Source organism: Haliotis rubra, unplaced genomic scaffold (genome assembly GCF_003918875.1).
Source record: "Haliotis rubra isolate DU_JTF1 unplaced genomic scaffold, ASM391887v1 Scf399, whole genome shotgun sequence".
NCBI lineage: Eukaryota > Metazoa > Mollusca > Gastropoda > Lepetellida > Haliotidae > Haliotis > Haliotis rubra.
This window is the reverse complement of record NW_025767078.1, coordinates 678,537-692,831: the sequence shown is the minus strand read 5'-3', so window position 1 is coordinate 692,831 and position 14,295 is coordinate 678,537. Positions and strand designations below refer to the sequence as shown.

At 37.9% G+C, this 14,295-nt stretch overlaps 1 protein-coding gene across 4 annotated transcripts in view; it reads right to left on the bottom strand.

The window, feature by feature from the left end:
• Window positions 1-14,295, bottom strand: part of LOC124287024 (septin-11-like) — a 20,884-nt gene extending 6,589 nt beyond the window's left edge. The window contains exons 1-7 of one of the 4 annotated variants that reach the window (XM_046723480.1): window positions 14,174-14,295; window positions 11,795-11,824; window positions 10,527-10,556; window positions 7,868-7,997; window positions 6,618-6,731; window positions 5,151-5,232; window positions 596-736 (exon numbers count right to left, since the gene is read on the bottom strand). In XM_046723480.1, the coding sequence (XP_046579436.1) occupies window positions 596-736; window positions 5,151-5,232; window positions 6,618-6,731; window positions 7,868-7,997; window positions 10,527-10,556; window positions 11,795-11,824; window positions 14,174-14,197 (551 nt within the window). In that variant the 5' untranslated portion in view covers window positions 14,198-14,295. Of the gene's footprint in view, window positions 1-595; window positions 737-5,020; window positions 5,103-5,150; window positions 5,233-6,617; window positions 6,732-7,867; window positions 7,998-10,526; window positions 10,557-11,794; window positions 11,825-14,173 lie in introns of all 4 variants that reach the window. The other 3 variants (XM_046723481.1, XM_046723482.1, XM_046723483.1) reach the window with 3 other exon arrangements.

The following is a 14,295-nucleotide window of genomic DNA, read 5'->3' as shown; positions in this document are numbered from 1 at the left end:
CCAGAATACCGCCCCCTCTAGAATACTGCCCACTAGGAAAAGAATGCTGCCAACTAGGGAAGCTGCTCTTAGAATACTGCCCACTAGGAAAGCTGCTCCCAGAATACTGCCCACTAGGAAAGCTGCTCCCAGAATACTGCCCACTAGGAAAGCTGCTCCCAGAATACTGCCCACCCACATGGGAAAGCTGCTCCCAGCAAACTGCTCCCAGAATACTGCCCACTGGGAAAGCCCTGGAATACTGCTGCTCCCCAGAATACTGCCCCTAGGGAAAGCCACTGCTGCCCCAGAATACTGCCCACTGGGAAAGCTGCTCCCAGAATACTGCAGACTAGGAAAGCTGCTCCCAGATTACTGCAGACTAGGAAAGCTGCTCCCAGATTACTGCAGACTAGGAAAGCTGCTCCCAGAATACTGCTTCTTATGAAAACTGCTACTAAAATAATCTTAGAAACCTACTTCCAGAATACTGCTGCCCACTAGGAAAATACTGCTCCCACAATATTGCCTGTGTATTGAGACTCTTAGTTTTCCAGGGATACCTGTCCTGTGTATCGATGGTATTGAGAGAGTTGACAAACATAGGGATACTCACGAGTGTCCTGTTGGAGCAATGAAGTAGAGACAAGCATGAATGCGGTTGTCATGGTAACTGTGGAGCATGCGTTTGATCTTCAGTTCCTCCTGGAGGTATGCATCAAATTTGGTATCGATGTAGTCTACGATGGACTTCCAGCTGGAAACAACAATTATCTCCCTTTATGGAATATGTTCCCGTCAGTATCAACCAGGACCACATGTGTTTGCACTGGTGCAACATGACCCTCACAATGACTGCATCTTACCATTCGCTTGAGGGATTTATTCCTGAAAGATATCTTAACCATGCCTATCAATTAGGCTTGTAAGGATAAACTGTGTTGAGACAGGAAGCAGGGGTACAGTTGCAGAATTGCAGAGTGAGTGAGTGAGTTTATTTTTACGCGGCACTGAGCAATATTCCAGCTATATGGCAGCGGTCTGTAAATAATTGAGTCTGGACCAGACAATCCAGTGATCAACAGTTTGAGCATCGATCTATGCAATTAGGATACGGTGACATGTGTCAACCATGTCAGCAAGCCCATCACCCTATCCAGTTAGTCACCTTTTACAACAAGCATGGGTTGCTGAAGACCAATCATAACCCAGATCTTCATGGGTCAGAATTGCAGAAGACGATCGCACATGATTTGCACCAACACTGATATTGTGATAGAGGGTACTGGTAATGGTTCACTATTTCATATGAGGGGTGCAAACATCCTGCAAATGCTGCACACCCACTTCACTACATAACTTGAAACTTCTGTTTTGTGGAGCAAAAGGAAATGATGATAAAACAGTCACATTAGACATATCAGTTTGAATAATGAAGATAATATCTGCTGCAAGTCTCCTGGAAAGGAATATGCGTTAGAATGATAATTGTAACATGTATGCAAGATTTATTTGATATGTTGTTCTGACAAGAAATACAATCTCGGACAGTCTGTGACAGACTTTCATGAATCACTCAGCCAATTATGACATTCAACCAAGTCTCAGAATCTGACCACAATTAAGTCAACTCATGTCTTTCATTAGAGTGATGGAGGCCTTTCCTGATCAGGGTCTCCATCAGGTTTACAAAGAACAAAGTAACCTTTGGTAAGAAATGCAAAATCACCGCAATCTGACATAATATTTGATAAAAACTAACTAAAATTACTAGGATCAGCTAAAATGATTTAAATAACTTCTAAATAATAATAACATCTAAGAAATGATAATATGAAAAGAATAATAAGAATTTTGAAATGATAGAAATGTTAAACAGCTACAAATTATTGTCACTACTTCCGTCCACCAACATCTAGTGTTAAATACACACAGGAACTGTACTGTACACATGTCTGACATACAACTGTACATCTAAACAGAAGTCCATATTCCAGACCATGAAACCTCCCACGATCCTATCTGTTGCTGATCACCTGACACAGGACACACTTTGTCAGTAACTGGGAAATGAGGAGTCCCAAACTTTGGGTTTTACAGTAGTTGGCGGGGCCACCACAAATGGGTGACATGAGGAAATATGCGTTGGACACCGAGTCCAGTGTTTTTTCTGTTGGGCAAGCAAATTTGTTATCACACTGTACCGTGTCCAGTTGACTTTCCAATGTTAATTATGGTTTATTTAAAAAATCAACAAGAAAATTATAGGGCTTATCAAGGCAAGTGATTTTATCGCCACTGTACCAGAGTACACTAGCAATTTTATAGTTATTTCCACCCCTGCTTGACAAGCAAATGCGTTAACCACTGGGCTACCCCACCACCCCTACCAGGAAATGTGGACTATGTAAATTAACAAGGTGTTACAATGACACTTGGATGTCTTGACAGACATACATATCTAGGACACGCAACGATGAGCAGTTTTGTACTTAAACGTGTCCCTTGTCAAGTGATCACTGACTGGTGCGGAGAACCTGGTATACATGGGTAATGAAGGTGCAATACACACCAGATCTGTGCAGTGTGATATATTCATGTTATCATGCTAAAGATATATGTATGAAAAAACAGTAAGTATTATTCAATATCAGATATGCTACTGATCCAAACAGAAGAATAAGAATGGATAATTCAAATATTCAACAGTGGAAGACAATTTATAAAAAGAAACTCCAAAGCTGATATTTTCTGTGCACTAATAACATGACTGAAAAACATATCTGCAGTGAATTTGGTCAATCAATGTTGTTCATATCCAATGAAATCTGAAAATATCTTAAAAACTGACCACATGATTACATTATACTGTTGGCATTAAGGGGAAAAGCATGGCAAGCCAGCTAATGGAGGTCCAAGGCAACATGAGTAGGTTAGGCTGGCTCTGAACCGCATTTCATGGTGTGTCATCTGTCGTGGGAGGAAAGCCTGAGGGGATGCAGATCCTAGATGTTTACCACTTTACTACATTGATGAGCACATGTTTGGTGCTGACAAACCACAGCACAACTGGGATCTGAACCCACTACCACTGAATTCTGGCATGTCTAAGATACACAACTCAGAGAACAGTAGTGTCTAAACAAGAGGTTCCCCATCCTCCAGAGCTCCAGATAAGATTTAGCTAATGTGGGTACTGTACCCACTGTATTTGTTTGGAGTGGGTATTATGAATGTTGAGTGGGTATTTCATTTTCCATTACCCACTACTTTCAAATATGTGCGTATTTCAGTCATTTTACACACCGAAGTATATGTCATTGAGTAAGTTTACTAAGCAGGTATGTTCTGCCTTATGTCATACCTAATCAAAACCAACTTTACTATAATGGAAATGATTTCATAAAAAATCACTCATCCTATACTGACAATACAACACTTGTCCTATACTAACAGTACAACTTGATAGCAATCGATGTCTTTTTCATTATGCAAACGATTTTTATAAATATATTCCGTACACATTTGTTTTAAATTTTTTGCGTATCTAACATTATAAATGCGTAATTGGTACGCAACAATTATTTGTTCAATGCGTAATTGGAAATTTTCTATGCATATTTAACCCGGATAAGCAGCTTATCTGGGACTCTGATCCTCAAGGCAAAATGATATTACCTACAATGAACACAATATTAACACTGATCATAACTAAAGGTGAAAGAAAGAGAAACAAGATTTCGACCAAACTAAAAAACATATCCTATGAAACGTATCTACAGTATATCATGTCTTAAATATACATACAACTGCTATTCATTGTAGTTGCTATTTTTAACCAATGAAACAAGCCGTTCCTGATCCCAGAAAGAGGGTAACCTGGAAGCACTGTGACCAATGAACAATCAGCTTTCATCACGGGAAAGGCAATGTTATTTGACAGCACACATCATGGCCTTGTGGCTGTCTCATAGCTTAATCATGGGCAATGGTGGCATTATTATGGAGTAGATCCTCGTTGTATGGAGTAGGTCCTCGTTGAATCCCAGAAGTTACACATTTCCTCACCTCAATAGGTTACAAAAACTAGCCATGCTTCACTGTTACAACCAATATACATATAAATGGAAGATTGTGGAGCGAGGTGTATTGCATGCTCAATTACCCCAAGGTATACGTTCCGATAAATCTCCACTAGTACCCTGGATGCATCTGCTGCTCGGCCTGATCAATTTCTTACCTCCCTTTGCAGGCTTCTTATCCAATCAGGTGTCTCCGCGGGGAAGTTGAACGTACCAATCACAAGGCTTCTATCATAACTCTCTTCCACTTCTTCAGTAAACAGTAATGTCAAGAGGTAGCAGGAGTTCTTGCATATGTTCTTTTTTACGGTTTCAGACCTGTCAATTTGTCTGTATGATTTTTTCCTAAATCCAAGTTACACAGTGATCAAACCTTCGCGGCTGCGGCCGCCATCTTTGGTGACACTGGCGAGCTCAGTTGTAACGGCTTGTCAGATTGGCTACTGTGAGAAGGCGGAGCGAACAAAGGGAAGTAATACAATTATCAGGCCAGATAATTGCATCCAGGGTATTAGTGGACATTTATCGGAATGTATACCCTGGAGATTATCGAGGATGGGTGTATTGTATGCAAGCCTTAAAGTGTTGACGATGTCAGAAAATGACAAAATGTATTGCTGATGAAAACAGTGTTCACAAAATCAACCCCTTCATTCTAATACATCACTTACCACAGACGATACTGGTAGATAAAATACATCCACCCTTCGAACTACAAACACAACAAAACAAACAACACACAAAAACAGTAGTTCCACCACAGAGAGGATAATATTCACAACATCAAACACACCTAAACCATTCATAAATATGTGAAAAATTAAAACAAGAATCAAACCACCTCCACATGTCCAAGGCCACACAGTGTACTGAAGGTACGGTCACAAGAGATGAGAGTACAGTATGAAGAAGCACTAGTGGTCAGAAGCTAGAAGCAACACCCGTCTACGTGATCTCACCTATCCTCTTTGTTTATTTGGTCCCCGAAGCCCACCGAGTCTACCAGTGTCAGTTTTAAACACACATTCTTCTCCTGTAGCTCTGAAATATTGAAACATGGGATGAGAAAACATGATGAACCACGCGTACCTTTCCTCCTTGTTTATCTGGTCGCCATATCCAACCGAGTCGACAACGGTCAACTTGAGTCGAACACCGCTTTCCTGTAGATCTGCAAGTATCAACACATGAGACATTGAATGTACAATTTAACACTTAAATAGCAATCTATATCTGTTCATGTTTATGTAAAAGTGAATGAGTGAGTCAATGTGTGGGTTAGTGAGTGAGTGAGTGAGACACTGCTTTTAGCAATATTCCAGCAATATCACGGCAGGGACACCAGAAATGGGCTTCACATATTGTACCCATGTAGGGAATGAACCTGGGTCTCAGTCGTGACGAGCGAACACTTTTACAAATGGACTACCCCACTGCCCCCCAGAAAGATCTTGCTTTTATTCTAAATAAGATAATTAAGCGTCCATCACACATCTTACAGCCAGCCAAATCCAGTTATGTGTTATCAAGTGTGAATGGTATATCATGGTTAACGCAGATCTTTCAATTCAAGCATATTTTACATTTACTTTCAAGGACCACTGTTATACATAATGAAGATCTAGTGAAGCATCACTGTACAGCTTGTGTTACTGCACAATACCAGATACTGCATAGATCTACACTTTTTGAGATTTTCACACTAAAATATAGTTGCTCATGACAAATAAAGTAGGGGAGTATATAAGTAACACAATGTGCAAAGGAATTAAGGAAATAAACCAAATTCGACCAAAGTCTCTCTATTCATGTTGTAAGCAACAGGAAGTAAACAACACATTTAAACTCGATTGTTGATATATTACCAATTTTATTTACATTCCAGCACTGTTCAAGAACTGTCTACAAATTTCCAGCACTGTTAAAATGGCAGAATCAAGCACTTTTGAAAGGCCATGGTTTATCCTGAGCACTTTACAAATCGAGTGAAACCTGGATATGTGTTGCAGTTTTATGGAAATATTCAATAAGGAAATTAAAGGAATAGATACTCTTGCATCAATATTGTATACAGATAAAATTTTATAAAACGTTCATCTTAACTTCAATTTTTAATAATGTGATACTAAATTATAGAAAGTCTTCAGATAACAGATTGCAAATACATCAAACAGATTAATAATTAATACATCATAATTTGTTAAAAATGAAATATTCCCTCATTTATTCATCCATAATTATGACCAGCTATAATTTGTGATCTTAAAATAAATTTTCCAAATATTAATAGGAAATCGTTTTTGTCTTTTGCTGACAAAACAATTGTCTAACAACTGCAGTCTTTCAAAAGCATGTAATACTAAAGTTCAAATGATACTGCCTTCTGAAGCACTGTTGTTACTGTTCCAACATCACCGTATGTGAGTGAGTGAGTGAGCTTAGTTTTGCACCGCACTCAGCAATATTCCAGCTATATGGCAGCGGGCTGTAAATAATCAAGTCTGGACCAGACAATCCAGTGATCAACAGCATGATCATCGATCTGCACAACATTACCGTATGTATGAGCCTTGAGTTTTACTCCTGGCAGATCATGAGAACTGGGAGTGGAATCAAAGCTGGTGTTGAACAACGTATCCATCATCGTTGATTTGCCAATTCCCGTTTCACCTAGAAAGGAAATAAGTGATTTTGTTAGGGACAAATAGCATCACAACACTTTATTGGACTTTTACCATTTTTGATTATTCAATGCAAAACAGTAACCCATCGTTAGATCATTTTGGAAAACAATCAGCTGTATGAGTGGGTGAGTGAGTGAGTTTAGTTTTATGCTGCTTTTAGCAATATTCCAGCAATATCATGGCAGGGGACACCAGAAATGGACTTCACATATTGTACCCATGTGGGGATCAGCTGCATGAGAGAATTGTTCACTGTACTAGTTGTCTGCACTGAGACAGAGGATATGAATACACAGTGCCATTTAGAAAGTGGTCAAATGTAACATATGTTATATTTGGGATTACACTTTCTTAGTAAAGTACAGATTATAGTACTTTTGTTGGGTTGAGTACCATCCGGGATTCGAACCCCCACCCTTAGAGTCAGGCACATAATCACCAGCACACAAAGACAGCCTAACCCGCTCAGCCACCATGGCTTCCACAAATAGAGGACTTGCCTTATTTGGAGCTGTGAGAAACAATGCAGTAAACATGATTTATCTTTCCTCCTCCAGTAAGGTCACTAGTTTAACATCACAGCTGTAATACATACCAAAGTGCATTCTTATATACTGCAAGACCTATGTCTGTAGAGATAATAGTGAGTGAGTTTAGTTTTACGCTGCCACTCAGCAATATTCCAGTTATATGACGGCGGTCTGTAAATAATTGAGTCTGGACCAGACAATCCAGTGATCAACAGGATGAGCATCGATCTGCACAATTGAGAACCGATGACATGTGTCAACCAAGTCAGCAAGCCTGACCACCCGATCACGTTAGTCGCCTCTGACGACAAGCATGGGTAACTGAAGGCCAATATTCTAACCCGGACCTTCACAGGTTTGTAGAGATAACAGATCATTGAAAGGAGGTTATGCTCGATGACAGCACCAACCCTGCTGCCAGGATGACGTCACATGGCATTGTTTTGCTGGTGTATCTCAAAAGATTTCACAAATTACGTCATAGAGTTTTGCAATGGCTTTGTAATATCTTTTTGGTGCCACGCTTTTACTTCTAGAGGTAGCTTTAATAGGCTGTAAATTGAGGCGCTTTAAGAAAACTGTATGATCTTACCAACACAGAGAATGTTGAAACAGAAGCCTTGAGACACCGACTTGTTGACCAGCTGATCTGGCAGGCTGTCGAACCCAACATGACCTGTCAAGTTGAGATTCCTCAAGTTCTGAGTCTGTACGGTTGGCATCTGCAAACACAGAGAATGACACAAGTTGAAACTATCAGTCGGGGGAGTAGAACTACACAACTTCCACACCGAAAAGCGGTGCAGTGGTATACCACGATGAGAACAATCTAATCAAAATCAAATCTTAGTTCTAAAGATGTAACGATAAATGAGGCTGTGATTTGATGATATCGAGGCAATACAATATGCATCCCAATCATATGGGTACAATAAGAAACATAAACATATTATGAAAGCAATACGATTCGTATTCAGACACAGCACTAGTATATATTCCAAAATATATACTGTTTGTGAGAATCATGCACATTTTTACCTTGTAGTAAAAGTGTCCATATTAAAGTGACAATCTGAATTGAAATAATGAAATTCAGACATTTGAAATAGATTCCTCTGATCAATAAAGTGAAATTATTTGCCACCAACTTTCTCTGTACATGATGTATGTGTCTAAATACACATACACATACTTCGTGACAATAGCAACCTCCAACAAAATCTCAGACTACGAAGTCTGCGGAGGAAACGTGCAATGTATGGATCCATTTTGATGCTGATCCATAGTAAATTACAGATGAAAGAATGCATGCAATATATAGTGGTATGTATCTCAATATGCAAATTATTACTGCAATAAATTTCAAATCATAAATCAGGTCAATACCCATCACAAATATGGACATCATATAGTGACAGTTTGTAATTCTAGCCACTAGTCAGAAGTCAAGTAAACTTCTGTTTGGCCTACAAAGCTCAGCTGATAACAGTGGAAATGATGTCACTCTACCTCTACTAAAAATATGGGAATGTAGACTTGAATGTTTTTAGCACAGGCTGCAGTGATAGACATAAGGTAGTCTAAGAACATTGTGTGAGTGTTAAATGTACGACCGTGGCTACCCTTGCAAACCAGCTAAAATTACTACAAGACTGAATAATGTGAGCTTTCCAAGCGACCAAGCAATCGATTGCAAACCTGGTTTTGTTGTTTTAGTCAAATCTTGACAATGACATATCTGAATTACTGTGTACATGTTTGTTTCCCTAGTTGATAGCCAGACTCCAGTTAAGTAAAGTATTTGAAATCAACCTGGAGATTAAATCTGGCGAAATGTCAATCTTTGTCAACCAAGACCTACTGTTAAGTATTTGAAATCAAAATTAAATCCATGTCCTTGTCAACCTTAGGGAGGTAAATTGGCAACTACAATACCATTGATGTATATTTCTGATATTATTTTCTGTAACTCCATGGATAATCTTGGTATCACTTCACCACTGTTGACCACAAACTTTTCATGTACCGTTAATCAAAAGCCTGCAGGTTTGAAAGCTTCTCGTCTTTTTTAAACAAGCTATAATTATTCATATTAGCATGATTTCTACCCATGGAAAGGATCCTCCCTTTAAATCATAATCTCATCATTCCACAAAGCTTGATTTAACAATATGAAGTGTGCCCCAAGGCAACCTAACAAATAAAGTGCAACCTGATATCTACATGCACAAGTGTGAAAAAGAAAATTCAAATTTATATCTGGCTTATCCTGACATTTCCACACACCACTGCTCTCTGAACACACACTGTGCTTCATATCTCTGGATACCACACTACATCTCTAATCCTGGTGTTTTGTGTACTTTGTCAAGCTTTCTTGGGTCCATCCTTGATAATCTCCAGGGTATATGTTACTATAAATCTCCACTATATCCTGGATGCATCTACGGCTCAGCCCCAAGATTTTATTACCTCCCTTGGCTGACTTTTTATCCAATCAGGTGTCTACGCTGGGAAGTTGAGCGTACCAATCACAACTCACTTTCACTTCTTTCATCTAACCAATTAAACTTGGCAACATAATTGTTGCAGAGGTACTCTGAAAGAGGTAGAAAGAGTTCTTGCATATATTTTTTAAGGTTTCAGACCTGTCAATTTGACTGTATGATTTCCCCACCCCTCCCCCAAACATCTGAGTCACAATGTGAACAAATCTTTGCGGCTGCTATATTTGTTGACACTAGCAAGCTCGGTTGTAACGGTGGCTTAGCTGATTGGCTACTGTGAGAATGCGGAGCCAGCAAAGGGAGGTAATAAACTTATCAGGCCGCGCTGTAGATGCATCCAGGGTACTAGTGGGGATCTATCGTAACGTATACCCTGGAGATTATTGAGGATGTCTTGGGTCTAACATCATCAAATTGTGGGTAATTCAAAATTATGTCAGTATTGTTCCAATAATGTTTTACAGAAAAACATCATTAATTTCTTTAGAAACAACAGAGTCTGATCTGAAATTTTACCTATTGAACTAGTTCATGCATCAGTGCACAACTTTGATAAATTGATGGCACGTGGGGTGGCCTGGTTTTGTTTTATCAACATGCACTGGATGAAAGTTTGACTCAAGTTCCTAAAATCAGGCCCTCTTCTCGAATATGTCCTTTTGACATAGTTATATATTTGTCCTGGTTCCAAAATCAGGTCTTCTAACAAATGGTAATCAGAAATAAAACAATATTTTGTCTCACCTTTGGCAAACTAATTGTTTTGTTGTCATCCTGAAAATAAGTCACCAGAACCAAGATGTTAATGATGTTAACTATATTTATCATGCCAGTGTAAAATCTAAGATTATGATGACACAGATCACATGCTTGGAAATTAACACAAGTTCGCTAGCCTGAGCCAAGTCCATTTCAGAAAAAGACTCATGATACTGCCCTGAGGGCCACCATTACAATGATGGTAATCCTGGAGCTGAGCATTTTGAGGACGACTAAAAGTAATGAAATATTTCTAACCCTGCTATGCAGTGGAATTTTAGGAGATAAATTGAAAAAAACCAAGGCAATACCATTGATGAATATTGCTGATATTATTTTTTCTGTAACTCCATGGATAATCCTGGTATCACTTCACCACTGTTGACCACAAAGTTTCAAGTACCGTTAATCAAAAGCTGGTAGATATGAAGGCATCTTGTGTTTTTTTAAATAAGTTATAATTATAATTATTCATATCAGCATGACTAGTAGATTTTTACCCATGGAAAGGATCCTCCCATTAAATCTTAATCTCATCATTCCACAAAGCTTGATTTAACAATATAAAGTGCACCCCAAGGCAACCTATTAAATGAAGAGTGCAACCTGGTATCTACATGCACCTTGTGCAAATAAAATTATTTCAAATTTACATCTGACTTAGCCTGACATTTCCACACAACACTGCTCTCTGAATATGCACTATGCACTGCATACGCGTAGCAGATAATGCTGGTGTATCTTCATTTACACACGATTTATCTGAAAAAGTATTGTTTTATTGTTTATTGACCTGTTTACACAAGGAAGAGTACCACTCCTGATGTTGAAAAATTATCTGGAGCCCTGAATACGCACTATGCCTCTTATCTTTGGATACCATACTACATCACTAATCCTGGTGTTTTGTGTACTTTGTCAAGCTTTCTTGTGTCTGACATCATCAAACTGCCGTTAAGTCAAGATTGTCGTCTATGTGGTCCGATAATGTTTTACAGAAATACATAATTATTTCTTTAAAAACAACACGGTCTGATCTGAAATTTTACCTATTGAACTAGTTCATGCATCAGTGCACAACTTTGATAAATTGATGGGACGAGGTGTGGCCTGGTTTTGTTTTGTCAACATGCACTGGATGAAAGTTTAACTCAAGTTCCTGAAATCAGGCCCTTCTTCTCGAATATGTCCTTCTGACATAGTTATGTATTTGTCACAAAACGTTATCAGAAAAAAAAAATATTTTGTCTCACCTTTGGCAAACTAATTGTTTTGTTGTCATCCTGAAAATAAGTCACCAGAACCAAGATGTTAATGATGTTAACTATGTTTATCATGCCAGTGTAAAATCTAAGATTATGATGACACAGATCACATGCTTGGAAATTAACACAAGTTCGCTAGCCTGAACCAAGTCCATTTCAGAAAAAGACTCATGATACTGCCCTGAGAACTAGCCTGAGCCAAGTCCATTTCAGAAAAAGACTCATGATACTGCCCTGAGGGCAAACATTACAATTATGGTAATCCTGTAGCTGAGCATTTTTGAGGACGACTAAAAGTCATGAAATATTTGTAACCCTGCTTAGCAGTGGGATTCAGTAACACTGCTTATGTTTTGAAAATAACAAAGAACTTCTACTTGTTTTGATAGTCATAGCCATGAAAACATATAGCAATGTTTGACATTCAACTTGCACACAGGATACTTTCAACATTAACAAACCTGGTCCTGGCTTGAGTTCTTGTGCTAATTTCAATCACTAAACAACTGCTAAAGTTACTGCCAATTCCGATTAAAACTGACATAACCTGCATTCTAGTTTAATATCTTCCACAGAATTGATATCATCCCTTCTTAATGTTAAATTTGGAAAAAATATAATCATTGTTAACTGATCATAATCATAACAATTAATATTTTGTAAACATATTACTACAGATCATTAATACCTGAAAAAAACCACCAAAAAACAAACAACCTCCATTTCTGAGCAGGCCCATATTTTCACAAGGTATTTTGATGGGCTATACAGCCTGAGGTACATGGAGATTGACAAATATAAACAGCTTTAGATCAAAATCTCTTTGTTGTGTACCTAGAACAAACTTGAAGAAGCAACATGATCTTGATGATATTTTGCACATTATGTTCTGTTGTACTTGGAATAATCTAGGCAAAATTAATTCCGTTCACAATAAAAAATAACATGAGAACCCTAATGTTGTAATGGGGATGAAATCATTAATACATATAAGATCCACTTGGCATAATCATGAAAATTATGAAAAATGTTTTGAACTTCATTGCAACAGCTAAACATAGGCATGATATGCAATTATCTGCATGAAATACTGTTGTCTAATTTTACATGTTATAACATGTAAGGTGACACTGCTGTATTTACTTTAAAAAAATAAAACTGTCATATTTCTTCAGAGTTCTCTATCATAGTAAGTCAAGGTTCCTATTACTCATTATGAACTTGCAATTCTCTTTATGTATTCACACAGAGAATTTCCTTGATAAATTCAGGAATTAATATCCACTTTGACACTTGCAAGGACATTTGTATACATTGTTACACACTGACAAATATTTGTGAACATGAAGATATTCTACTATTTTTACCAAGTTGTTTGTAACACATTTTTTTTCTAATTTTCATTATGTAAATGTTTATAATTGTGTACTTCACAATGTATTGTGACTCAGACTGTGTGATGTAAATATGATCCAACATTTGTTGTCTTCATATGCCGTGAAAAGAAAGAAACTGTCAGCATACGTTCAGTACAAGGAAAATAGTCTTATAACTCTATTAACTGTCCTCTGGACGTATAAGATATCAAATTCTGATCTCATCCCCAGTACTTCAAGACTTTGCATTTGCTTATTCCAAGTTTATTTTGTTACATATCAGATCTTTGTGCAATTAAACATGTACTACTAATGGTACTTGATTTGTCTTTTCGTCCTAAAACCTCTATCAAACAACAATTACATAGTATCTGGATTATTTTAAGTCACTTCCAGCAACAGTCTGTTCAACTGGGAAAGAATCCAAATCAACATACAGTTGATATTGCACAACTCAATCCGGTTACATAGAATTTGCTCGGTATATGGATTCCTGAAATTTGCTGATATCAAGCCTTTTCAAGTTTATTAAAATTGTAAATTTGATCAAGAAACGAAAATTGTAACATACTATACAAAAAACTTTTCAACACAACAGCAAATGATATCTATCCAAGGTCAAGGAAATGTTAAATACAGTTCCCAAGTGTGTGTAAGAAGACTTTTAACTTCGTGTATTTCCGACTTCCTGCTGAAAGATGTCAGAGGTGCTAGATTGTTAGGTTGTTGAACCGGGTTGCCGACATACAATCCACCAGAATAACGCCAATTATTTATGGGTCATATTATACGCAAAGAATTCCTATGATAAGTCAAAGAGCAATTTTAGCCACACTAACGTCATGTTTATGAATCATTCAGTCCATTTAAATAGAAGCAACTTGTCTTTGTTCCTTATGCTTTCGACTACTGAAGACTCCTATCTAAAGGCATTCACTTCCTGTGCTGATCATCTGTATCATGCACTGTGTTAAAATATATATTGATTTACCCTTTGCACTTCTGTGGCAGCCATCCTTAGCTGTCTTTTGGCGAGAAATTCCTAAAATATTTCGCTGAAGACAAGGCACAGACTGACAGATCTTCGACCGGAAGTAGGGTTGTACGACAGAA